The 27552-nt window shown below is 38.3% G+C and overlaps 2 protein-coding genes across 4 annotated transcripts in view; one reads left to right on the forward strand and one right to left on the reverse strand.

Moving 5' to 3' along the window:
* On the forward strand, window positions 1-10663 carry napepld (N-acyl phosphatidylethanolamine phospholipase D). 3 transcript variants are annotated; one of them, XM_035996175.1, is made up of 11 exons: window positions 1-280; window positions 3102-3177; window positions 4430-4543; window positions 4760-4900; window positions 5814-6038; window positions 6166-6269; window positions 6449-6614; window positions 6866-7014; window positions 7603-7717; window positions 9185-9791; window positions 9959-10663. In XM_035996175.1, the coding sequence occupies exons 1-10, from the start codon at window positions 138-140 to the stop codon at window positions 9314-9316; spliced, it is 1365 nt and encodes a 454-aa protein (XP_035852068.1). In that variant the 5' UTR covers window positions 1-137; the 3' UTR covers window positions 9317-9791; window positions 9959-10663. The 3 variants fall into 3 exon arrangements, with proteins under 3 accessions (XP_035852068.1, XP_035852070.1, XP_035852069.1); XM_035996177.1 differs by lacking the exon at window positions 1-280 and adding an exon at window positions 851-872; XM_035996176.1 differs by lacking the exon at window positions 1-280 and adding an exon at window positions 879-1167.
* The window catches only part of LOC116060067 (proline-rich protein 5-like), a 22061-nt gene continuing 2108 nt past the window's right edge, over window positions 7600-27552 (reverse strand). Inside the window, 13 exon segments of the mRNA XM_031313457.2 lie at window positions 7600-7710; window positions 9154-9347; window positions 10002-10078; window positions 13363-15380; window positions 15382-15695; window positions 15940-16236; window positions 16411-16555; window positions 19054-19194; window positions 19324-19415; window positions 19990-20096; window positions 20937-21017; window positions 21695-21883; window positions 26596-26684. Of these exon segments, the coding sequence (XP_031169317.1) occupies window positions 15342-15380; window positions 15382-15695; window positions 15940-16236; window positions 16411-16555; window positions 19054-19194; window positions 19324-19415; window positions 19990-20096; window positions 20937-21017; window positions 21695-21883; window positions 26596-26621 (1431 nt within the window). The 5' untranslated portion in view covers window positions 26622-26684 and the 3' untranslated portion in view covers window positions 7600-7710; window positions 9154-9347; window positions 10002-10078; window positions 13363-15341.

Raw genomic sequence — 27552 nt, forward strand, 5'->3', positions numbered from 1 at the left:
AAAGCATCTAGCAGGAAGTTCAAACAATTTTTGCTGTCCGGACCGACATTGTTCTCGAGCTGTACACAAATGTAACTTTGTCCTCTGGCTGTTCTTTAAAACTCCCAAGCAAATATGGTAAATTACAAAAAGCTAGAATGGAACCAGTGTTGTGCAGGCCTGTACATTTGTTGCTGGCGTGTAGATGTAAGTTTAGTAAATACACCGAGCGACTGAATGCAGTTTGTGTGCTCGGGTTCAACTGGCTCCAGGTGTCCTTCATTAGGAGAAGGACTTCAAGGTACTTACCTACACTTTCACGTTATAAATAATACAAAAGTATAGATATAGAGTCGTCGTGGGAGCATATTAGTTTGGCAGAGATGCGCTAGGGTTTGAGTCGTTATTTCACACTTTTTCTCAGTTATATCTGTACTCAAATTTAACTCCGTTATCCTGTCTAAGAAGAAATGTGTGCCAGCAATGAGTTTTTTCTAGTCAGTGCTGATGAGACATGCAAACATAAAATGACTTTTGCTGTGAATGAGATAATAAATCTATTTGCCTTAATGAATAAGGAGACAATCAAATAAATAAGCAGTGATTTATTAAGAAAATAAATCGACTAACGTTACCTTTCTTTACCGTATTAAATATTATTGGTAATTGTCTTTACCAAATTATTAAGCATAATAAAATATAACAAGTATAATAATAAGCAAGATACACACTTTAGAAATATTTTGTAAGTAATTGACTTATTATTTTAGTGTACAAAATGATTCCTCCCGTTTCTATTATAGTGCGCTCTTTTTTATTAAACAGCCCGCGAGAGTTTTTCGGACAGTCACGTGATCAGAGGGTTTAGCACCGACGTCAGAGATACAGAGCTGGTAATGATCCTCACCGTGCTTCCTCCTGCATTTTAAACTCCACGTCTTACCATTTTAAAAAAAAAACATATTTCCAACAGCGGAATTAATATTCCACTCGCTAGTGTGTAAAAGATACGTCATAGTAATGTAAACTGTAACGTTATTGGAAATGCAGAGGGAACCGTATAGCTCCTAATAATGTTACCCAGCTCGCATTAACATAGTATAAGAGTTATGGCTAACCTAAATGCAGCAAACATGTCTCCCCGCTAGGAAAACAACTGGTGGTATTCTGTTGCGTTCAAGTTTTCAGGTAAGTCGGCTGAAAATAGGCATGTGGCTAGGGTATGTGTTACTCGACAGTGAGTGTATGGTGTTTTCTATAGTTTTCCCCAAGGGACCCATTTTGCTGGGCTAGCTACATTTCTGTTAAAATGCCTTATAGCTTCGTATTACTACATTTCCTATTTGGCAAATAAGTTAATATAGCCAGTGTTGTTCTTGCTGCCTTTCCTCTCTGTGTCAATGTGTCGGGAAATATTTGAAGACTTCTAAAGATGTTAAGGCTATTTATCAAATGGTTTCGCAGTTAGTGAGTATAATAGGGACTATCATGTTTAGACTTGTGCGTGATGCTGTCATGAAAATATAGTAGTAATATCAGTAATTTGTTTGGGACACTTGCTTTCATGAGGGAAACCTGGGCTAGGTAAATGGTATAATCTGCAATTGACTTTCCTTCACAAATATTGTATAAATCTTGTCTGATAACTTAATAGAAATATTGAAATAAACTTGACTACAGAAAAGGAGAGAAACTTCAGGCTATATGTTGCTCATATGACCACATCAGGCACGCTGGCTGGCTACATAGATCTTTGTTTGGTTGTCATCCACAGAGCTCCATTGTTGTCCCAGAGTCTGCGTTTGTGCAGTTAGTCCATTCATGAGGCTGAGTGCATCATCAGCACGCCATAGCTTTAATGTATGGAGTTCCGTAAAGAGGACAAGTGCGTTGTGGTGCTTGTGTTGCAGTACTGCATTGGTGTGTATACCTGGCATAGTCATACATGTCTCTTAGCACAACAGAGGGTCCATCTTTATATTTAGAATAGCCTCTCATCAATATCATGCCATGAAGGCACCACATCTTACAAATTTCTTCAATCAATATGGGATAGCAAAGAAGGCCACACTTAAGTGCATTCTCTCTATAAGTGCATGAAGAAATCATTTGAGTGGATAGTAGTTAGTAAGGGTGTGTGCTGCACTGTGATTGCTGTGGATAATAGCAGGATGAGGAAGGGCTGTGATTAGGCTTGCTGGCTTTGGGGTGTGTAGGTCCAACATAAATTGATGTGCCTAGTAAATGAGGGTGTTTCTTTTCTTATCCCTTAACTAAAATTTCAAATTTACTCATATTTTGCAACTTGTCCTACAAAGGGGATTATTTTTTTTAGTCACACAGTCAGTCCAGGATTCTTTTATATTACCTTGGGTCAGCTCAGCTGAAAGCAGACCTGCAGCTCAGGGTAGGGCTCAACTTAAAGTTTAACATTGCACCACCATGTTTGAGGTGGATATTGCCTAAGAAGGAATTAGTCAGAGCAGTTTCAGCTGTTGCACTGGGCCTGTATAAAGTAACAATATGGTTTGAGTACAGCTAAGTAAGATTCTAGTCTGGCCTTATCACTTGGTATTAATAGTTAATGTGCCTTTTTTTTTTAAAACATGGATTGCCTTCATTATTTCTGTATTATGTATGCATCAGTTACTTTCCAATCAGTATTACACAAAAGAAAGTGCTCTTTGTGTGTGTGTGTTTTTTTTTTTTATCTGTCGCCCTCACCATGTAACTTGTCATATTAATCTTTCCTGCCAGCAAGAAGACATAATGTATTAGTAAGTCTAGCTAGGTGTGGTCTGAAACAAGGTTGAGGCATTGAATTTGGTGCACTGTGTTAGCTCTATTTCACCCCTGATAGCAGTTTCATTTGAATACAGTGAAACTGATGTGTGTGTCTGATTATCATCATTCTGTCTCATATGCAAACTGCTATGGTTTAACTGTCAGCTGCTTAATGTGCTTGTTGGAGTATGAATGTGTAAGGCTGTCCACATTCTCAGCAGCTTCTGGTGCACCTTTTAAGCAAGGCATGTGACCCCTGGATGCTTCAGGAGCTGTTTGAGCTGTGGTGCTTCTGACTGTGAAGCACTTGGTTTAAAATGTTTGTTTGTGTGTGCTAGGTGTAGTGGTGAGCCCATGGAGAAGTCATCATCTTCAGGCAGAGCAGCGCTGGAGGAGAAAAAAGGCCTGGTGGGGGTAAGCAGCCTACTACTCACAACTAGATGGTAACAAAATGTGATATGTGGTAAATTCTAACTTGTAATATACAGTCAATTGTATAACATTTTACAGTGAAATGCATGTTTCTGAACTCATTTAGGAGACTCCTCTTTTGTCTGGGGATATGTGTTTCTGCTGTTGTTGGCTGTCCAAATATGGTTACAAATTTGCGATGAACATGACATTTTGACTTATCAATATACTTATCAATTCTTGTCATAGCAGGAAAAGCACTGGTGGAACAAATAACATTACTGATCGCTCAGTTCTATCTAAGTGGCCCAGTAAGCCATTCCAGTGAACCAGCGTGCAAAATAGCAGGTACTGCTAATCTCAATGGAAATGCAGCTGTTATCAGTATTATTGATTACACCTGTAGTTTTCTTACTGTCAGCAGACATTTTGACTCTCTTAGTTTGCTATTACCTAAATTGTTTACCTAAAACAATTCCATTTATATTCACTGTTGAGTTACTTGACTCATGCTCTACTTGTTTAAGGGTAACTCTGCAGATTTTACACATCAAAGTCTGTTTACAGGTTTTGGGAGTACTACTGCAAATGAAAAAGTTGTATAAAGCCTTTGTGGTTCCAGAAGGAGCTGTGTGAAATCTGATGAATTGCTTCATGTGATGTCATTTGTCATGTCTTTTTGAGCTAAAGACTACAAGATTGAACATGAAAAAAAAGTTCTGGCAGTGTGGAGTAAGGAAAGCAGTTAGCTTACCAGACCTCTTAAGCCTGCTCCTCATCTCTGCTTTGAGGCTAGCGGCTTGAAGCGCCACTAGCTGCTACTAACATAATGCACCCAAATCTCTGACTTAACTGTTGGTGGGCGAGTTGCATTGTGGATAATGTAGGCACCAGATTTTGACAAGGAAGAAGAATGCATCAAATAAAATGAGAAGATATCTTTGCTTCTGCTTATTGATTTTGATCCTTTTTTAAACTGTCCATGGTGAGTCCGACAGTGTTATAGGAATGCGATGTTAAGTGCGTGCAGAACTCTTTGATGATAATAGTAAAGGCGGGATTGTTATATTCAAAGCTACCTGAAGCTGAACATGATTCCAATTCATCTTTCTTTTTAATTTGAGGGCACAAGAAGATGTCTTGATGATGGTTGGTTATGTGGTTGGTGATGCTAATTACCCATCAAGTTTAAAATGCCTTAGACAATACATATTGAATCCATCACTGTGGGTCTTTGTTTGTACCTGTACTCCAGGATGATGGGGTGCTGAGAGGCGCGGAGGGTGGAGAGGTAAATCCTCAGACCCAGAGAAAGAGCAGCTCCTCTCGCTCTTCCCGGAAGAGCTTCCGCTTGGACTACCGGCTGGAGGTAAAACCTCACTTCCTATCAGCCCCCTGTCCCCTAAAACCTCTACCTGAAACACACACATCACCTCTTCCGACTTCACCTCATTTCCATAAACAGCCCTTAACATGCCATCTCTACAGTTCTCTACCTATTGTGTTTTAACCTTACGTCGTTTGAAATGCTCTTCTTTAAGCCTAAAATAAATAGCAAAAATGTCATTGTTTACTTTTATTATAGGAGGAAGTGACAAAGTCCTGTCAGGACAAACATGGTCGCTGGACAAACCCCTGGCCCACATGGCGGTTCCCTTCCTACACCACCCTGCTCAGATTCCTGTTGTTGGATAAAAATCACAGCAATATACCAACTAGTAAAGAGGTAGGTACTTATTAGAATAAAATGTAAAGCCATTAACTACATTTTTCATAAGTAAGTCCAAATGGTGTTGAATTGGTAATAGATGATGTTTTAAATTGAACCTTCCCAATGTAATACAGTAGCATATATATGGAAGATGGTATAGAGGATAACTCCAACCTAAAGTGACCCACTTCCACACTTTTAAAAAGCTGCAAATGTATGGCTTTACTTGTATTATCCTCATAGTGATCCGTATTAGAGTTCATATACAGTATTTCCCACCTCTGTTAGTGGGATTATTGCCCTTGAGTATCTATATCTCCTAGTGGAAACCTTGCTGAGCTCAGTAAGAGCTTAACAGGCTTCAAAACTGCATTCACTCAGCAACAGAAACATTTTTAACCCCTTAATTTACACATTTTTGTTGTTATATAAAATGTGAACGGATGTACAACAACCAGAGGTCATAGATCACAATTTTAATGGAAAGGTAGTTAGCAACATTATGTAAATATATTGTACTAGATCCTGTAAACTACATGCTAGATCAAACTTCACGGCACACAAGTAAATAGTTCAAAGAGCTTTTTTATTTTTTTTATTGAGAATACATCATACATTGCAAGCAGCAACAAAAACATGTTGATCCCTGTGTTTAGAGTGGAGCAACCAGTGCAGGACTATAACATTTGCAGAGCCCAGCACAGTGAGTCTATTATTAGGGTGCGAGGGGATTAGTGTTCATTTTTGAAAAGGATTAGACAAAGTCATACGACTGAAACATCCTATTCGTTATAATCAGTATGTGGTTGTTTGCTCTCCCTGTCCTCCTGTGCTACTTCTTCTCTCTTCCTTTCTTCTGTATCCTTCCCTCTACCTCTCTTGGATATGCTGCTCTTACTCGTCATTCTCTTTTCCCCTCCCTGTGAAGGCTCTGGACAGTGAGCTCCCAGTGATGGAACCGTACTTCGTCCAGAACCCAGACCTCTCTGACTCTGGTCCAGGTCTGAGAGTCACCTGGCTTGGCCACGCCACGGTTCTGGTTGAAATGGACGGGCTGAATATTCTGACAGACCCAATCTTCAGCCAGAGGGCCTCACCATTTCAGTTTATGGGACCCAAAAGGTACAGAGGCCCCCCCTGCAGTGTGGAACAGGTTAAGTACTTTGTTTTTCAATTTCCCTTAAATTCAATAGTTCACCTTTTTTTTTCCCAAAAAAAGGTTTGTTTCTTTGGCTGCTTCCTTTATACCTCGTTTTCATGGTTTATCCTTCTGCCAACAGCTGCCCAGGATCGATGCTGTCGTCATCAGTCATTCTCATTATGACCATCTGGATGCTGGGTCTGTGGCCAGCCTTAATGCACGCTTTGGAGGGGAGCTACGCTGGTACGTGTCGTGGATATATAGTCAACAGTAACGTTTTGAGATCCAGTATTAATTATAGTTCATGTATTCAGCTTACAGCTGCTCAGAAAAGCAAAATTAATTTCAGTGTGAACTGCAAAGTTGTATCGTATTATGCCAGAATTTTGGAAAGTGTGATAATGTCTGTGTGTGTTTCCCAGGTTCGTGCCCCTGGGTTTGATGGACTGGCTGGTGAAGATGGACTGTGAGAATGTGATGGAGCTGGATTGGTGGGAGGAGAACTGTGTCCCGGGTCATGATGATGTCACATTTGTCTGCACACCATCTCAGCACTGGAGCAAACGCACCGCACTGGATGATAACAAGGTAATATAATGATTATGCCTTTTTATTATTTATGAATCAATTCAGTTTTATTTATCAAATCATAACGAGTTATCTCAAGATACTTAGGTCTAGACCACACTCTATAATTTACAAAAACCCTATAATTCCCCCAAGAGCAAGCATTTAGTGCAACAGGGGCGAGTCATGCAGAAAAAGGCTGTTTTCTTTTGAGTTCAGAGCATATTTAGTACATACACCTAACTATTTGTCTTGTGCTCTTTTTCTCTCAGTCTTTATGGGGCAGCTGGTCTATTTTGGGTCCGGACCATCGATTTTTCTTCGCTGGTGATACCGGCTACTGTACTTCCTTCCAGGAGATTGGACGACGCTTCGGACCGTTTGACCTCGCAGCAATCCCCATCGGAGCTTACCTGCCCAGGTTCTGTGCATAATACACACACACTGTCTATTTTATTAGGTACACTTGTACAATTTAATACAACTGTAAAGTCTACTTTTATAATGTGCAGTTTTTGTTGAAACTGTCATGAATGTGTTAATTCAATTGTGTTCTAGCATAGACCTTTTTCACAGCAGACATTTTGGCTCGTCATGGTAGGAAAGCACAGGTGAAAACTAATTTAGTTAACGATGGACACTTGAGCCATTGTTAACGAAATTAGTTTAACTATCCTACTATGACAAGTCAAATGTCTGCTGTGAAAATGGTCTAGTTGTACATTATATTGAGGTATTTCCCCACCCTGCCCCCCATGTTTGTAAATGGGGAGGACAAAAAAACAACGGAGAACACCTCAATATAATGCTGTCTGGTACAACTCCAACCTCAGTATAAAGTTAGAGCTTTTTGACAGTCAACAAAAACTGAACATTACTAAAGGTAGAATTTATGGCAGATGGTGAGCCTAATAGTGGCCACTGTCTGAGACACATCAACAGTTAGAACATACGTTTATTGCTATACTGTATGTAATGCACAGACATGTAAGAATATCTGTTTTTTCAGGAATATGATGCAGGGGCAGCATGTAGATCCAGAAGAGGCTGTTCAGATTCACCAAGACCTCCAGGCCAAACAGTCTGTGGCCATTCACTGGGGAACCTTTGCCCTTGCCTATGAGGTATACAGATATTTTAGTTGTGAATTTGTGGTTAAAGAAAAAGTTTGAAATATTATTCACTTTCTTGCCAAGTGTTAGATGAGAAGATTGATACCACTCTATCAATCTTCTCATCTAACTCTGCAGAAGAAAGTGAATTTTCCAAAATGTCAAACTATTCCTTTAACCCACAAGCAAATGGAGGTTAAGCTAGAATTGTGACTTTTTGTAATTAAAGTGTACACGCACTACAGCGAGTCAGAGTAAACTGTCTTAGCTGCAGAGATAGTCATGTATCTTAACAATAGCATCTTTATTATATTCCGGTAAATAAACTAACAGTGTGTCAAAGCACTAACTTCTGGCTTTTAGGTCTCTGTGAAAACAGGCTGCTTTAATAGTGAACAACGAATTGTAGTAATGATGCATCAGCTCTGTCTGTATTTTAAAACATTTCTTAGGATTTCTACTAATGTATTAGTTGCCAGTTTATTAGGTACAGCTAGCTAAAACTAAGCAGTTTAAGCTTAATGCAATAAATTCTACTTTATTTTTTTAAATTAAGGTTAGAATGTTCTAGAGATGTTGATTTATGATCTACAGTGGTGCTCATAAGTTTATGAACCCATGCTAAAGAGGAATAAAAAAATCTTTTGGGAATTGATCTTAATGCCTTAATTAAAACAATTAGGAAAAATCCAACCTTCAAGGACACCAATTTTCTTTGTGAATGAATAATGTATCATAAATAAATGTTCTTCCTTAAAATACAGGGGGCATAAGTATACACACCCCTACGTTAAATTACCATAGAGGCAGGCAGACCTTTATTTTTAAAGGCCAGTTATTTCATGGATCCAGGATACTATAATAACTTTATCAGGATGCATAGTATCCTGGATCCATGAAATAACTGGCCTTTAAAAATAAAAATCTGCCTGCCTCTATGGGAATTTAACATAGGGGGGTGTGTATACTTATGCCCCCTGTATTTTAAGGAAGAACATTTCTTTATTTACGATACATTATTCATTCACAAAGAAAATTGGTGTCCTTAAAAGTTGGATTTTTCAAAAAAACAAACAATTAGGGCATTAAGATCAATTTCCAAAAGATGATTTTTTTTTTTTTTTATTCCTCTTTTTAGTCAACTTTAGCATGGGTTCATAAACTTATGAGCACCACTGTATTTCTACAGTTTGTGGTTCTGTTGAATTGGACTGTTTTAAACACATTTTTCTACAAACAAAGCTGATGCATCATTTCATTACAATTCATTGTTCACTATTATAAATCATAGGGGACATAAAAGCCGGAGTGTTAGAGCACCTATTATGTTCTGGTAACACAACGTAACAAAAGGTGTCATTGTTTGTTAAGCTGCACATCTATTGCTGTAGCTAACAGTTTCATTCTTGCGGCTGCGCTTGGAAAGTCAAAAACAAATGATTACTCACTTTCTCTGTTCCTGTTTCCTCCTTCATCCAGTATTACCTGGAGCCACCCGTTCGTCTCAGAGAGGCTCTGGAACAGAAAGGACTGAAGACAGAATCTTTCTTCACTTTGCATCACGGGGAGTCTCGCCTTATAACTTCACAGGAAGGAGATGTCTTTGACTGATCCTCTCTGTAGCGTTTCATGGGCCATGTGTCTGTAAAAAAGTGCAGAACATTTGGTCATATTTTGATGGACTTCAGTGATTAAAGTTTGAAATGCATATCCCAGCTGAAAATAGGAAATTAACACAATACTGTTTACATACTGAATGTTTGCACCATGCCATTGTGAGCAATACTACCTACAGAAGCTGTAACTCCACTATATAAAACAATCTGATTAATTAGGTTTACACAAAGTGTGTAATCCTCGTAAGAAACATCTAAATAATCAGTTAACAAAGAGAAATAGGACATTTAAAGTACAGTACCAGTTTTACATAAGTTGTATTTAGAGACTTCTGCAGCTAAATATTGTTTCTATGGTGATAACTTGATTTTTGGTATTGAGTTTTTGTGGTCTGCACACTGCTTTAGAAAGCTTTCTGGCAAAACAAAATGTCCCAGACCGGAGGAGTAACTTAAACAGCCACTTAAAAGTTTATCAGTTGACATAAACTGCAAAAATGTGACCAATTTTTTTAATCAGACTTTCTGAACATCAACAAATCAGAATATAAATAGTCCAATATAATGAGAATTTAACTCACATGGAGTAATTGGTGCTATAGTAACCAGTGCTCTTAAGTGCAGATAATTATGGAAGTAAAGTTTGTGTATAGGAAACAATGTGGGGTTGAACAACAAACCTTCAGTATGAAGCAGGACTGGAGACAGTTTAATGCAGCTTTCTGTTGACACAGCTGGACTTGGACGGTCCTGTGAGCTGTAATTAAACACAGAAAAACCTTTAGAAAGTTATTTAGGTAGTGATTTTCAAAGATTGGTGCTAGCTAATGCCACAATACAAAAAGGTATTGTTTTTCTGAATGTACTCTGGTCAACCCTAAACTACATAAGACACAGAAGGGTAAGAAGAAATCAGTTTCCACCCACTATGCTAATAGAAAGTGCTGCTGAAAAGCTGTCAGATGCAGGCAGAAGTTGAGCTGGGTTCAGCTTCATGCACTGCAAATATTGTGCATTGTTCCTGCTTCAGACATTTGGCTTTTGATGCTCTGTAACCACAGCACAGACTTTTTTTCTCTTTACTTAGTGTGATGATTCATATTTTCACTTCTTAGAACTTCAGCCGACAAATGCATTTGCTTCAGAGAGCAACAGTAGAATAAGTGATTTTATTTTTTTATATTTACTTTTCATACTGAATCTTTAAAGCCTGGATGTATGAACAGTTGACAGCACAATATTGAGTTAATGTAGTAGACTGGTTATACTTACAATGCTAAACTGTGGCTTACACTTGATCCATGTCACTGAATCTCCCATTAAATATCACTTGCATTTTAAATGTGTTTGTTTCTTGTGTCAGCAGCAATTTAGGGCAATTTTGGTCATATCTGACAAAAAATGACTAAAATACTAAAATCAGTATACTATTCAAACAGTATTTGACTCCTTCACATCCAACCCTCCTAGCAAGAAGTACAAATACTGCAGGCTATTTTCATTGACGTATTAAATGGTTCCTTACCCTAAAAAAAAAAAAAAGCTCCTTAGTATGAATGTGGTGAACATTAAATTTACTTTAAAGCAAGGATATTGAAGCCACTGTGTGCTTACTGTACATGTTATGTCCATGGGCTGGTGTGTTGTATTAACACTGCCGGAGTTAGTGGTTGAAATATAATGAATATACTTCAGATAAAAGGTTCTGCCCATAGGTAATATGCAGTATGCCATAAAAATACAGTATAAAATGTCAAAGTCATAAGAAAGGTCATAGTATAGTATGCCATCACAAATCATAGTATAATAAAAAGGTCATACTATAATATGTAAAATGTAATAGTATAGTTTGCTATTAAAAAGTTATAGTTTACCACAAGAATTCCATAAAAATATAGCATTATATGTTAACAATAAGTCATAAGAAAAGTCATAGTACATTTTGCCATAAAAGTTCCCTAAAAAGTTACTGTGCCATGAAAATGTCACACGATAATATATCACATGCAATGTGATAGTATACCATATAAAAAGTCATAGTATGCCATAAGATTGCTATACAAATATAATAGTATAGTATGCCATAAAAATATAGCATAAAATGTCAAAAAAGTCATAGTCAAGAAATATCATAGTATAGTAGGTCATAAAAATATCAATGTATATGTCAAATGTCATTATAGTTTGTCATAGAAAAGTCATAGAAGTGCCATAGTATGCCATCAGAATGTCATAAAAATATAGTGTATGCCAAAAAATATAGTATATAGTATATAGTATAGTCTGCCATAGAAATAGTATAAAATGTAAAAAAAAAATCACGTCATTAGTATAGTAAAAATATCATTGTATATTCAAATGTCATTATATTTTGTCATAAAAATTCATAAAATGCCATACAAATTAGTATATGTTAAATTGTCGCAAAACATGTCATAGTATGTTATATATATATATATATATATATATATATATATATATATATATATATATATATGTGTGTGTGTGTGTGTGTGTTATTATTATTATTATTATTATTATATATAAAATTTAGAGAGTATGCCATAGAAAATATAGTATAGTATGATATACCATAAAAATATATATGTATAAAATGTCAAATGTCATTAAAAGGTCATAGTATAGTATGTGATAAAAAGTTATAGGAACATGTCATAGTATGCCATAAGATTGCCATAAAAATACAGCATTAAATGTCAGAAACAAATAGTCAAAGTAAGGTTTTAAAAAATCATAAAAATGTACTATAGAATGTCATAAAAAGTAAAAAGTATGCCATAAAAATCAAGTATATATCATAAAAGTCATGAAATGTCATAGTATAGTGTGCCATTAAAAAGTTTTTAAAAAGTCATAGTATGTCATAAATATGTCATATTATAGTATGCCTTACATGTATAGTATAATATCCCATAAAATGTCATAGTATAGTATGTCATAAAAATATCATTGTATATGTCAAATGTCATTAGTTTGTCACAGAAAGTCATAAAAGTGCCATAGTATGCCATCAGAATGCCATAAAATGTAAAAAAAAAAAAAAAATCATAAATGTCATAGTATAGAATGCTATAAAAATATAATTGTATATTCAAATGTCATAATAGTTTGTCATAAAAAAAAATCATAAATGCCAGAATGCCATCAAAATGCCATACAAATTAGTGTGTCAAATGTCGCAATGTCATAGTAGAGTAGAGCCAAGTCATCGACTATAGACCTATTGAAAAACGCAGCAGCACAAGTATCAGTCCTAATGACCTCAGAATCACAAGAATCAGAGGAGAGCGACTAGACATGGTGTAATTTCTGTTTTTGTTCGTTTGTTTTTGTTTTCCTCGAGACCGCAGAGGGTGGGGGGTGGGAGAGGGTTTTTGTTTGTCTGTTCTTTATGTTCTAAATATAAAAAAACACAATACAAAATTGATCTAAAAAAAAAAATGTAGTATATGTCATAAAATATAGTACAATAAGTCGTAAAAAGTCATAAGAAATGTCACAGCATAGTATGCCATAACAAGTCATAGTATGCCATGAAATTGTCATACTATAATGTCACAAAAACTGTCAAAAAAGTCATAGTATGTCATAATATGTCAAATGTCATAAATAACAATGTCAATAATAATGTCAGAATAGTATGCCATAAAAGTTATAAAAGCCATACTATAGTATGTAAGAAAGGCTAAAGTAGGCCTATGTATAAAAAATAAATAAATAAATTAAAAAAAAATCATAGTATGCCTTAAAAAAATCATACTATAAAGTCATTATAATGTGTGTAGTGGCTTCCTTCTAAAATCCAATAGCCACGGTAGTAATCAGATAAATCTTATGGGCATTCAATTGCAAAACAAACACTTTTTTCCAGTCCATCTTCCATAAATGAATGGATCAAAAGAAAAGCTAGTAGGCTAATTCCCACTTCAAATTCTGAATGTGATTATCAATGCACAAAGGCAGAGTAAATAAGAAGCCTGAAAAAGTTAACGGGAAATCTTAAAAAAGTAGCATTCACACCTGCTCCGGTGATCGGCGTCCGTAGCAGCACGTTGTTTCCCAGGGAAGTCCAGGAACTCCTGCAGCTTCTTGAAACAACTGCGTCAAAACTTTTTATATGTAGTTTACTACTGTGCATGCGGATAGATAGAAACTGGTAAAAGTGTTTTAAATATATTTTTTCTTTAGCACGCTCGCTGCTCTTCTCTTTTCGCCTCCATACTGCCATCGTTAGTTTGGCCCTCCCCCAGTCGGCGCACAGGTGTCTGTAATTGCGCTCCTCTCCTTCCGGCCCTACCAAAGCGTCATTCTGCTATTTCCCACCTTTCTGCCACACGGTGTTACTGCAGCATCTATTTGGATGCAAGGAAAAGATAATAACACACTTTAAAATGGGAAAAGCACAACACAAGATGGCAGTGTCTGCAAGGTTTTCTCATTTTGCATTTAAAAATATGAACCTAAACCAAAATATTGACTGATATTACTGGTTTAAATCAAAGTTTGGGGATTTTATAACAAACAATGTGCTTATGCAGAGAAATACACTTATGGTTTTCATCCAAAATGTTTAATAGTTCCTAGTATCTAAAATGATGATGATGATGTCATTAGTAAGCAGTGATTTGAAGATTTTTTTTTTTAGAATGAAACGGCACATTTGAGTATTTGCTAAGCCACATTGATCTCACTGATCAGAAACATTACATTGGCACACATCTTCTTTAAAGGCTGCATTCATTTATATAAAAAAAAAAGATTGTGGCCTGGGTGGAATTTTCTTCCAGATGTGTAAACAAGGAAAACTCAAATCAAAGCTAGTTTGTTCCTGTTTAGACAGACTTGGGAGCAAGAACATACTGCAGTTGCATGACACATGGCTTTCTGCTACTTTAAGTGGACACCAATACAGCGTGAGAAGAGCTGAGATAAGATGTTAGTCTCTGGTTAAACATTAGCAGTGGGAAGGGCCCTGTATGAAAATATCGTCTTTGATTAACATCTGAATAACTTTAAATAACCAAATTAAAACTGTCTCCTTGTCCCTCATAGAGGAATTTGTCAACACAATCAGTTCAGTTAGATTTTGATTAAAAACATTTTCATATGAAAAAGTCCCCTAATATTTACTTGAAGACACAGACTGAATCAGTGACTCATACACCTTCTGTCTGAGCTGACGCAGAGGGGACTTTCGGTGACAATTTGGATTTAACAGGAAGTGGCAGGAAAAGGTCCAAGGTTTGAAAACAGTTGAATACAGCCAAAACAATGTTTGGAAGAAGGCTGTTATCCTCTTGGCAAGCTGCAAAGACTAATTCATCGTCATTTACAGTGTTTCATTATCAAAACAAACTTTCAGAAGGATGAATCAATCAATTAATCTTAGAGTTAATGCAAGACAGAGTGCAAAATTGTAATTAACATTTTAATCATCAATTAATAAAATAAGGTGAAGTTCAACCAACAATATAGAATCATCATTGGTCAAACTGGAGTTTCTTTTATATTTGAAATATTTTAATTTGACCAGCAAAGCTATTCAATAGCCCTACTCTTGAAGAGAAATTAACCATTGGTAAAACAATTTCATTTTTCAGCATGCGCACCTGCCCCTGGGATATGTTGTCATTACTGGCTCTATGTATTTTTCCAAGTTTTCATTCATAAGAGAAAATGGGACAATCTCCTCTGAGAGAGTAGAGGAGCGATTTATGTGATTAAAGCGTCCCAGAGAGGCCAGTGCTGATGTTTTCAGGTGTGGGCATATACTTTAAGAAAAGGCCAAATTGATATTTTTAACAGACAGCATGAGGTTCGACTTGTTTCTAGGGATGTAGCCACAGCTACTAAAAAATAATTTAGTTTGAAAGGATCCATGATGATCTAGAGTCTCAAACAGCAGGAGTTGTCACAGGGTGTAAGGAATATCGTCATGGCTCAGCATTGTTTGCACACGTCCCCGCGTCCATGTGGTTAGATGTGTGTATGCGTGTGTGTCACACCACACTATGCCTGCTGTTGTCTCTGCTGTGGGTCTGACCCTCCAGAACAGCGTCGTGAGAAGTCCAGGAAGATGCCGTCGTGCTCCGGCTCTGAGTCCAAAAACTCCGGGACGCTGTCCATCATGATCTCCGGACTGGATGAAAGACTGGGACTGGAGCTTGTGTCTTGAGCCAGCACTGTAGAGGATGCGGGGGAGTCAGACACTAGCGAGCCTGTACAGTGTGTGTTGTGGCCTAGGGAAGGCTCTGGGAGGATGCAGGAGGAGTGATTCTGTGGCTGGAGAGGGTGGGGACCTGGAGGGCTGTCAGCGACTCCGGGCCCGGGGTCCTGGATGGAGTTCACAGTGTCTGTACAGAGGACAGTAGATGTTTAAGAGACACAAATTGATGATGAGACTGTGATGTTAAGTCAACAAATGGGTTTGTGTAATGTTCAGTAAAATGCAAAAGGTGTTTCTTGGAAAAAAACTAAAACATTACGTTAAAAACATCATCTGAAACATTGATCCCTCCAGAAACAATTGCCTCTTGGAATCTTAAAATTTGATGTGGTCAACGATTTGTTGTATTTTTTATTACCGCGTAGCCGTACCTGAAAGTGCAGCAGAGACTGTGGAAGCTGGAGAGTGGTTGGCGAGGCTGGATGTGCTGGTGTTGCTGGTGACAGTGGTCGTGGATTCATCCAAAGAGCTGCTCTCCTCCAAGCAGGAAGTCACCTCAGAGACGGAGTGTCGTCTGATACCTGTGCCACCTCCTGTGGAGTTGTCAACATCATACTCCACCACAGGGGTCAGCATGGGAACGTTGTAGCTCTTAGAGCGTACCACTGGGTTCTTGGGGTTGGGCGAGCTGCTTGGTTTGGAGGACCAGGAGCGCTGCAAACGCTTTTCTGGAGAGAGAAAGAGAGAGTTAGAAGTAGAGAAAGATTGCTTTAGAATTGTGATTACTTTATAATTGAAAACACACCACAGAGTACAAGAACAAGAAAACACAAACACTTCAAGAGATCATGGCATTTGTAACCTTTAATAAAAACATCCACTGTACATCATCATGCACATACCTAATAGGCAGGAAGAGCAGTGCGAATTGGAAGATCCATCTCTGGAATATAACCCATGAGTTCCGAGGTAGGGAGAGACCACCTTCTGGATGAGAGACTCCAGACGAAGGTAGTCATCAGTTACACCTTTAGATTCATGGACTCCCTGCATCAGACACACACAAACATACACAAACACTAGTTAGCCAGTATGTGTGTAAGCCAGTAATTGCTGCTTGTTGGCCAGTGGTAACGGAAACTTTAAAAGCTATGAAGAAAATACCAGGGGAAAGAGAAAGAAAGTTTAAATTGCCTTTCACTGATTTTATCAAACACTCTGCCAGTTACTGTGAGTAGAATCAAAGGTAGCTGAATTTTAATATTGTTTAAACATAACGGGGTGACAGTGGACAATAGGACCCGGCCGGAAGACAACATGAATAAATAAGCTGAGAGTGTTGAGTGAATTGGGTCCAAATCTTAGACTTGTATAAACATGTATAAACATACCCAGATAAGAACAACATCAATAGCATTGCTCACTTTAGATAGAGAGAGACAGACAAAACAAATATAGGCAGAATTTCTGTGAGGAAACTTTGCACGCATCCAGCTTCACCGTGCATCCACTCTGCATATGTGGAGCCCTCATTGCCCTGTTTATAGCAGATGGATCTTCTTGTTTCATGCGGCCCAAGTGCTTGTATCTCCACTGTCGCCAGGAAACACAGGCATTACAGCTTTGCTGCGAGGCTCAAACCCACTGTGCACTTGATGTGTTTTTAAGTAGATCCATGGCAAACAAATTACCTTCATAATCGATGGGAATCAATATGGTGCTGTTTTACGAACTCAGAGCCATTAAGACTAACAAGCTTTTCTGTTTGAAAGGTTCAGGGTTTTTGTTTGCGTAAAACTAGGGTTCAGTTTAAATCGTCTCTACAATTTTGATAAACTTAAGACCTACTTTTTGTTTCACGCTGAGAGGTGTGAGCCCAGACTTTAATCCAAAGTCTTCAAATGACAAAAGGAGAGATCAATCGAGTTTCAGTACTCTGAATTATTGAGCATATGCATCAAAACCACAGCACAGAAAAAAGCCACATAAATAGACCAGACGTCAGCGAATTGGCGCCACAGAATGAAAAAGAAATTACTAACAGATGAAAGAAGTAGTCACAAAAAACAGCAAACATTCAGTGCTGAATTTTATCTCCCCTACACTCAACCTCTTGTCTTAGCTGCCCTGCCTTCCTGTCTGCTTTTATATCTTCAGCTCTACCTGTTGATTCGTTGTGGGCAACAAAAAAACAGACCAATTAAAACAGGGAAATATATATATTCTGTTTTCTATTCTTGAGGCTTTTTTACACTCTATACCTTCCTGCCCTGCTGCCTTGCCCGCCCTCTGTCAGAAGCAGCCGATTTGGGTCAATGAGTCACTACAACGATGTCGAAAGTAACCCACACAGGAACAGACGCAAAGTTCAAACTCCCAGACACACTTGAGAACACACTTAATCCGAAATTTACATGTCTAAATTCTCAGCAATTACTATTGCTCTATGGCTGTTTTGCGTACACTAAACCAGCATAATTGTGAATAGTATTGTAAACATTATATACAATACAAAAAAATAAAGATTAGAGAAAGGACCAAAAAAGAAACATAATATTGTGTAGCAGAATTTTATTTCTTTCTATTGTTTCTTTAATCGTCTCTAACCCGTCATGGGAGTCCTGACCACTGCCTTGATCCCCTCAGGAGAAGAAGCAAAATTATCAATGCATCCTTCAATAGTAAAATATGGATTTCATCGACAATGACTGATCAGCAGAAGACAAAAAAACTGGTGTGAATCTTGTGAAATGAGCAGCATCTTAATTTGTGTCGTCTGAATTAAGAGTACAGCAACACCGCTGTTAAATGACAAGTAAACAACTCTCTTCCTGTTCCATGGGAAGTGAAGGTAATGGATAAATAGCTACAAATAGCTGCACAATGGATGGATCAAATAAACCTAGTTCAGCCAAATAAATTAAAAATTGTTAAAAGTTTAAACTTAAAACTCTAAAGGTCAGGCTTCTTACTTTCAGTTGCCTACTGTTACTCACTATAGTTTATTTTGAAATGTTTATGAACTGAAGCCAATTATACACAGGGGACACATCAATGTCTGTGCTCTTATCACTTAGCAGATAAGACGAAAATTTCACATATTCCTTTGACCCTTTGCTTCAACAAGTTTTTGCTAATAAGTTCTGAAACACTGTCATCATAATTGACTTGGCTGTTTTTTTTCTTCTTTTTGTGAGGACATAAGGGTCTTAAAGGACAGTGTACACATGAATAATTCGCACAGACAAACATTGACACAGATACAGGCAGGGTGCGGAGGGTACTGAGTGGTCATGGGAAGACGACTGTGCTCTGTGTTCACACTGAGATTACTTCCTGTGAGATCCCTTTGCAAGAAAAAAAGTCAACAGATCTCTGTACCCTCTGATCCTCCATCTGTTGTCACTTACCCTCTTCCCTAACCCTACAACAGTCATGTCTGTGCAAGCCATGTGTTTAAGGGTGTGTGTAGAGATAGCGTGAGAGATTGTAATACAAAGTGGGTGAAAAGGAAAGGAAAATATAAAGAAAGTGTTTGTGTGTACCTGTAGAATTAGCAGCATCTGTATGATAGAAGGGGGAACTCTGGCTCGGGGTCGAGACAGAGCCTCGTCCAGTTTCAGGTTGAGGGTGATGATGTTCCTGAAGTGGAGGAGAGCCAACTGACGCACTGATGGCTCCTTACCCTGAAGGGACACACACACACACACACACACACACACACACACACGTCAACACACAGTTTTGTAAGGGGAATATAAGCATGTGAGTGTGTGTATGGCTGTGTGTGTGTGTGTGTGTGTGTGTGTGTGTACCTGTACAGGATAGAAGATGGCCTGCAGCATGGACAGAACATCACAGAAGAAGAAGTCCCATGTGTCAGCCAGGGAGTCCAGCAACTTCTGACCTATAACACACAAGCATGAAGACAAACAACCAATCACCACAACGTCAAAGAAATTACAGCAACAAAACTTTCTGGCACACTCAGTCAACAAAAGACAATGTCCTACAATATTTTGGGAAAATCTTGGCATCATGTTATCAGAGAACGTTGTGTGGTTTGTTCTCATTGCTCTCATGCAGAGGTTGTTGGTGTTCTTATTTCCATGCAAACCTTACATGTCTGAAACATTACAGAGCATGTCATTGTAAAGTAAAGATTCTGATGCTTTCTAGCCCTGAGAATGACTAGATATTCTTGAAGCTTCTCTCTCTCTCTCTCTCTCTCTCTCTCTCTCTCTCTCTCTCACACACACACACACACACACACACACACACACACACACACCAGAGAGCCAGAACAATGGGTATGTGAGTCACTGTATTTCAGCGCAGTGGTTTGTCTTAATTTCTCACTTGACTGGATGTTGTGTAATTGACGTAAAGTATCACTTCCTGTCTGGTTTCTGTGACGACAGCACTGACAATCTATTGTAGTCAGAATGTGTGTGTGTGTGTGTGTGTGTGCGCGCGCTTACCTTCATAGAAGCGGATCTTGTCTCTCAGTATCACCATGCCTTTAGTGAGCAGCTGGTTCTGAAGGTACTCAGTGAAGAAGGAGCCCAGCTCCGTCTTAAGCAGCTGCCTGCACAAAAAATATAAGTGTGAGTGCATATAAGTGCATAGTGTATGTGGACACACTATCAGTAATACCTCCTAAACATGAACCAAAACTAATTAGTTCTTGTTCACTGGGGAGCTACAGTGTTTAAACAGCAGCAGACTCAGGAAATGAGAAAAGATGTTCACACTGAAAACAAAAGGTTATTATTATGGCAACATCCGGACATTTCAACAACAGGAGTTTACATTTTAACTGTTAGCATGGGTAGAGATTAGTTATTAAAGGAAGAGAAAATGTGACCTTTAATCTTTATCTAATCGTTGTCACGACTACTGATGTGTTTCTACAATGTAATGTTCACATTGTTTAATTACATAGATACAACAGCTCGAGTAAGTGTTAGGGTACAGTATAGGTACAGTATTTATGTATGTGTGCAGTGTAATATTTACGATACATAACTGGAGTCAGTTCTGACAGCCCTGTCTCAACTTCCCTTAGCCATACTGTAATTAAACCCACTGCAGTGACCCCTCCGTAACCTCGACCTGTCGTTTAACCTGAAGGTGTTTCTGATTCAGTGGACAGTAGGCAGCCGAGAGCCGCAGGAGAAAAAAAGAGCAGTAGAGAGTGATGCAACAACAAAAATCTGTTACTAGCCATGTGTTATTGTGTCAGTAAAGACTAAATGTAGCATGCTGAAGCTGCCTTTGTGTGTGGGAAATTACAGAGTAAAACACTATAATTTTGTCAAATTTCTTCCTAAAATACAAACCAGCTCAAGCTCAACATGCTTGTGTGAAAGTCAGCGAGAGAGTCAGAAAAACAGAAAAATAAAACACAAAGAGACAGAAAGCTAACCTGACACCTTCATTCAAAGCGTAGAGTTCATTTTCCCCCAGATCCTTCCTCTGGAAAACTGATATCACTGCGTTGTGGATGCTGAGAAGAAACACACACAGAAGCATTTAATGGACACATATTCACAAAGACTGACATGTAGAACAATAGAATAATATTCAATTAATCAACAATATGCATGATCATTACATGACTAGTTGCTGCATGAGGCACCAATTCACACAAAAAGGAAAATAGCCCCTAAGGAGAAAGAAAAAAAACGGTCAGGAGGTGGCATGAACTTGTTTCACTGTAGGTTCCAGTCCAGCTCATGCTGTTCATGCAGAACTCCCCCTCCAACCCTCCGGCAAGCGCTCCTGTTTTCCACTCTCTGCTGTCTAGTGTCAAACAAAGCTGAAACACCATAAAAATAACCAGAGAAAAGAGAGAGAGAGGGGAACCAAAGAAGAAAAGGCTCTATGAGGCAGAATCTGAATGAGATGAAAAGAGGAGTGAGAGGTGGATGGAGATAAAAAGAAATAGATGATAGCCCCTTAGGGAAGAGAGACAGAAAGAGTTGATGCTTATGAGCAATGCATGTATGTTCAAGTGTTAAAAAAAAAAAAAAAAAAAAAAAAGGTGAAAAAAGACACACGCAAATACATGTCCATGTGTGTAAACATACAGGCGTGGCAGCTTGAGTGCAAAAAATACATATATTCACATTCATTCAAATATGACAAGTAAACCAACATGGCTCAAACTTTAGACACACTAACCTGTTCCAGGTGGCGTTGGTCCCGGCCCTCCTCTGCTGGGTCCCTCTGTCCCTGCTGCACTCCTCAGCCAGTCCTCCAGTTGTTCCTCCCTTATCCCCTCCTCCTCCTCCTCCTTGGGATTTTGCCTGCGAGAGGTCGGTCAGACTGGAGGATGAGTTGCTGGCCAACCTCAGCTTGCTGTGGAGACTTCTTGAAAATCCAAAAGACAGAAGGAGAGAGATAATTATAAGCAGGAACTGCAGTCCATTGTGGTACTGGATGATACTGGTGGAGCAAAGTCCACTTTCCAATAGAGCTGCAAAGATTAATTGAGTAATCGATAAGTTGTCAACTATTAAATTAATCACCAACTGTTTTGATAATTGATTAATTGCTTTTAGTCATTTTTTATGAAAAGAACTTCTCTGATTCCAGCTTCTTAAATGTGAATATTTTCTAGTTTCTTCACTTCTGTGACAGTAAAGTGAATATCTTTGAGTTGCAGATGTCATCTTGGGCTTTGGGAAACACTGATCAACATTTTTAACAATTTTCTGACATTGTATAGACCAAACAACTAATTGATTAATCTAGATATAATCGACAGATTAATCGAACATTAAAATTATCATTAGTTGCAGCCCTACTTTCCACATACGCTAGTGGAACCCAGTTAAAGTACATAAAGCATTAAAGTCATACAAAAACAATAATGTTTTCAATTTCTCAAAAGCTGAATGTTTTTGTTAGAGAGCAGTAAGTACAGTAGATTTCCAAATCTATTAAAATCTGTCTATGCTACTGGATGTCAACAATCAAGGCACCATACTAATCAGATAAAATACAAAATAACACTTGTAAAAACTCAAAATCAGCAGGAAATCCAAAGAGAAAATGTGTGAGGTACCACTGCTGAGCACAAAAAAACTTTAATTCTTCCTGATTTTAATGGCTGACAACATCAGCTTTCATTGATGAGTGATTATATTTTATTAGCCATCTGTGTTTACACAAGCTTATGCACTATACTGCTTTGGAAACATACAGTAGAGAGACAAGTGGGTACAGGGAGAGTGATTGGGAGAAGAACAGGTTCAGACAACCTGAAGGAGGAACATTTAAATAGAGAAATGGAGAGAGGAGAAAACTGGAGGGAGAAAGGAGGAAAAAGTAAGACAAAAAGATGAGGAGATATATATATATATATATATATATATATATATATATATATATATATATATATATATATATATATATATATATATATATATATACAGTGCTGCTCATAAGTATTCATACCCATGCTAAAGTTGACTAAAAAAAGGAATAAAAAAAATCATCTTTTGGAAATTGATCTTAATGCCTTAATTAAAAAAATGAGGACAAATCCAACCTTTTAAGGACACCAATTTTTTTGTGAATTAATAATATATTGTAAATAAATAAATGTTCTTCCTTAAAATACAGGGGCCATAATTATACATACCCCTATGTGAAATTCCCATAGAGGAAGGCAGATTTTTATTTTTAAAGGCCAGTTATTTCATGGATCCAGGATACTATGCATCCTGATAAAGTTCCCTTGGCCTTTGGAATTAAAGTAGCCCCACATCATCACATACCCTTCACCATACCTAGAGATTGGCATGGTTTTATTTCAGTTAGCCTAACAGCTGGTTTGATTTGCATTGATATGGATCTTATCTCAGTTAGCTATTAGGCTAACTGAAATAAAACCATGCCAATCTCTAGGTATGGTGAAGGGTATGTGATGATGTGGGGCTATTTTAATTCCAAAGGCCAAGGGAACTTTATCAGGATGCATAGTATCCTGGATCCATGAAATAACTGGCCTTTAAAAATAAAAATCTGCCTTCCTCTATGGGAATTTCACATAGGGGTATGTATAATTATGGCCCCTGTATTTTAAGGAAGAACATTTATTTATTTACAATACATTATTAATTCACAAAACAAATTGGTGTCCTTAAAACGTCGGATTTTTCCTCATTTTTTTAATTAAGGCATCAATTTCCAAAAGATGATTTTTTTATTCCTTTTTTTAGTCAACTTTAGCATGGGTATGAATACTTATGAGCAGCACTGTGTATGTATATATATATATATATATATATAGAGAGAGAGAGAGAGAGAGAGAGAGAGAGAGAGAGAGAGAGAGAGAGAGAGAAGAGAGAGAGAGAGTGCGTGTGTGTGTGTGTGTGTGTGTGTGTGTGTGTGTGTGTGTGCACTCGTATGTGACTGTTGAGATTTAGACTTCGACAGTGAGGACATACAGTATTTGGAAAGAGGAAAGTGAGGACATTTTGGCTTGTGCTCACTTCTTCAAATGGCTGGTAAGGTAAGAATTGTTGGGTTCTAGGTATAGTTTATAGTTTCAGATATGGGTTGTGGTTAGTAATGTACTTGTAAAGCCCCTGACACACTAACCCGACGGCTGACAGTTGGCAGAAAAGGCAGTCGGACTTATCAGTCGGCTCCCCGAGGTCCAAAAACTGCCTCAGAACACACCAAAGCGACGCCGACTTGAGCGTGTAATACGTCTCCATAACAGCAGGCGGCACTAATCTGTATTGTCGCCCAAAAAACGCGTCACGTGGGTCTGGCTGCTCCTGGATTTTTCAACTGGGCATAATGGCAGCTCGTTCAGAATGCGATCTCATATTTTACGAAGATAGTTCACCGAAACGTGTTTCTGAAAACATTTTAAGCGAGAAATAGGCCATGTAGTCGCTGAATCTGTCTTCATTTCAGAACGACAAAGACAAAGATTTTGAGAGGCTTAGTCACCCTCATTCCGCTCGTCATTTCCGGGTTAGCACTCCACCAATCAGATTGGTCATGGAGTCCGACTGCCCGCCCTCAGGTCAAGTCAGGTCGGCCAAAATGAAGGCCGACAGCTCCTCAGACGGATGACGGCACCGAACACACCGAACAGACTCGAGTCTCACTGACCTCGCCAACTGTCCGACGGCCGATTATCGGGTTGGTGTGTCACTGCCTTTATGGTTAAGATTAGCAGCAAACAAATGTCAATAAGGGCCCTAAAAAGTACAAAAGAAGAGGAACAAAAATACAAAAATGTGATTTGAAAGCTGAAACTCAGGAGACAGAAAATGAAACTAGTGTAAAACTGCTAAATAGGTCAGGTACAGTTAATGAAAAAAAGTTCTCTCCTACAGGTATGTGCACCATATGTGTGTATGTATATTTGTATTATGCATGTACTGTATATATGCACACAAGTATACACACATGGCAAACTCCAGTTCTACCTATATTACTGCTGCATTGTCTCTACTGTCCAACGAATGAAAAAGACTTTCACATTTATTCAAACAACTAAACTAAACACACGCGCGCACACACACACACACACACACACACACGTATGTGTATGTACTTACTCCAGTAACTGAAAAGATACCACATATCCCCACTCCATAAGTGTGTGTCCCACTGAACAGAATGAGAAGCAGATGAAAGAAAGGATGAAGATGGTGGAGGAGAAAAAGTGTCTCTGTCCTCATTGGTCTCTCTCACTCTTTCACATGTCCTTTTTTGTTATTTTTCTCTTTTGTTTTATTTCTCTCCCTTTCACTTTTCCCTTCTTCTTCTACCTTAACGGTTTCTTCTCTATCCTCTTCTCTCTTTCTCCCTTTGCCAGTCTGTGCCAGTCGGTGAACGTGTGACCCTGTAAGCTTTTGTGCCAGGCGAACAAAGAAACCCTTTGAGGTTCAAGAGCTGCCAAGAGGGTGGGGAAAGATTTAAATGTGACACATTTCACTTCCTCCACCGATTTTTCTGTCTGCGTAGGGCCCAGGACAGATAGAAGTTGTATTCAAGCTATTATCACATGTGGGCCCAATTAACTGATCATTGTACAATATATTTTTATTCATCACACTGATCCATGCCCAATGAACATTGTTCACATATTTGAAATGAAAAAGAATTGAATTTAAATGACAGTCCAGCTGCATTTTTTGGACACAAAAAGCAGAAGAAAGAGAAAAAGAAGGGGCTAAAATGAAAGGTAGAAAGTGGAAAAGAGACAAAAAGAGAAGAGAATGGAAAATCAGAAGCATGAAAAAGAATATCTGGCATGCAGGGAAGGCAGAGAAGTGTGTGTGTGTGTGTGTGTGTGTGTGTGTGTGTGTGTGTGTTTTAGTTCTCTCTGTCAACCTGGATCGTAGTTCAACTCCACATAAATAGGTCAGTGCGAGAAACAGGAGCCCTAGGCGCGCGCGCGCACACACACACACACACACACACACACACACACACACACACACACACACACACAGCTTGTGTCAAAGTGAGGATGAATTTCCAAATTCTCTCAGAAAAGGTGCAATGTTGTGCACTTAATCAACCCACTCAGTCAAATGTTTTCTTCTGAAGAATGGAGGATGCAGAGCATTAAAAGAAAAGATGCAGAAGATAGAGAGACTAAAACACGGAGTTGTAAAAAAAAAAAAAAAAAAAAGCACACTGCTGATGGAAAAAAAGGGATAGATTTCTACATTTATGTAATTTAAAGAACACTGATGTAATCCGGAAGTTAGATACTTTTTTGTTTTTGGCTCTGAAACAACAGGAAGAGAGAAAACGCTGCGGTCTAATTACTAAACAAAGGAGGATAAGGGGGATGTTTGCATGAATGAAAGAATGAATGAGGTCATTCCGGAATGTGGGAGTGTGTGTGTGTGTGTGTGTGTGTGTGTGTGTGTGTGTGTGTGTGTTTTTCACTTTCATCTACCTTTGATGGGGTACAAAGAGAGAAAAAGGAAAAGAAAAAGTATTGGAGCTGCAGTGAAACTCTGAATGAAACCTGCTGGCTGATGTGTGTGTGTGTGTGTGTGTGTGTGTGTGTGTGTGTGTGTGTGTGTGTGTGTTCCTACCTCCTCAACGAGCCCTCTCGTTCCATGTTAGCCTTGGCGGACAGCTGTGACCTCGAACCGCCCTACAACCACTAACGACGAATCAGCATCTGAAAAAGGAAACAAGCTGAATTAGTGGTAGAGAACATCATCTGACTTCAAACAAAATTACCTGATCTTTGTTTTTGTTGAGTTGATTTTCTAGTTTGAAACCCAAGTGAATTGGCCTTCTTCCCAGTACATGTTTTGACATGTCACAGCAGGTAAACAACAGGTGTAAAGAATAAAAATGAATAATGGTTGAATTTGATTCAGCTGCTTTAGTTTCAGGCTCATTGTCTCACTGTTATGGCTTACTGGGGCACTTGAATAGAGCAGAGACATTGTTAATGTTATTAGTGACACCTGTGGTTTTCCTACCATGACAAGTCAATATGTCTACTGTAAAAGAATATATTACATGTTCGCTGCATATTTTAAGAAAACAATATGCAGCATTTGAAAATGTCTAACTTTGGCGACTCCCAGTGAAAGTATCAAAAAAAGCACTGGGACAAAGAGAAATACACCTATACCTCCACAGATCTGACCTAGGGAGGCTGAACAGGCTGAAAGCAACACATAGACTGCACCAATTGTCACTGAGATCTGAGTCTAATTTTTCTATGAACAAAACCATATGCCTTCATTATGATGTGAAAGATACTTTAATTGCACAAAAGAGTTTTAAAGACAATCAGACAATTTATAGCATTCTCCCTGTTGGTAAAATATGAGATGCTGGGATGTCCTAGTGGTTTAGAAAGTGCCATACTGTATATAAACCAGTCTGTTGTTGCATGTCATACCTCTCTCTCTCTATCTCTCTCTCTCTCTGTCTGTATATCGACTGCCATTTTAAAAAAAGACAAAATGCCCCCAAAATACTAAACATATAAAACATTTGAGAAGATGCATTGTGCTCTGTACCTGTTGCAG

This window comes from Sander lucioperca, chromosome 20 (genome assembly GCF_008315115.2).
Source record: "Sander lucioperca isolate FBNREF2018 chromosome 20, SLUC_FBN_1.2, whole genome shotgun sequence".
NCBI classification, from domain to species: Eukaryota; Metazoa; Chordata; class Actinopteri; order Perciformes; family Percidae; genus Sander; species Sander lucioperca.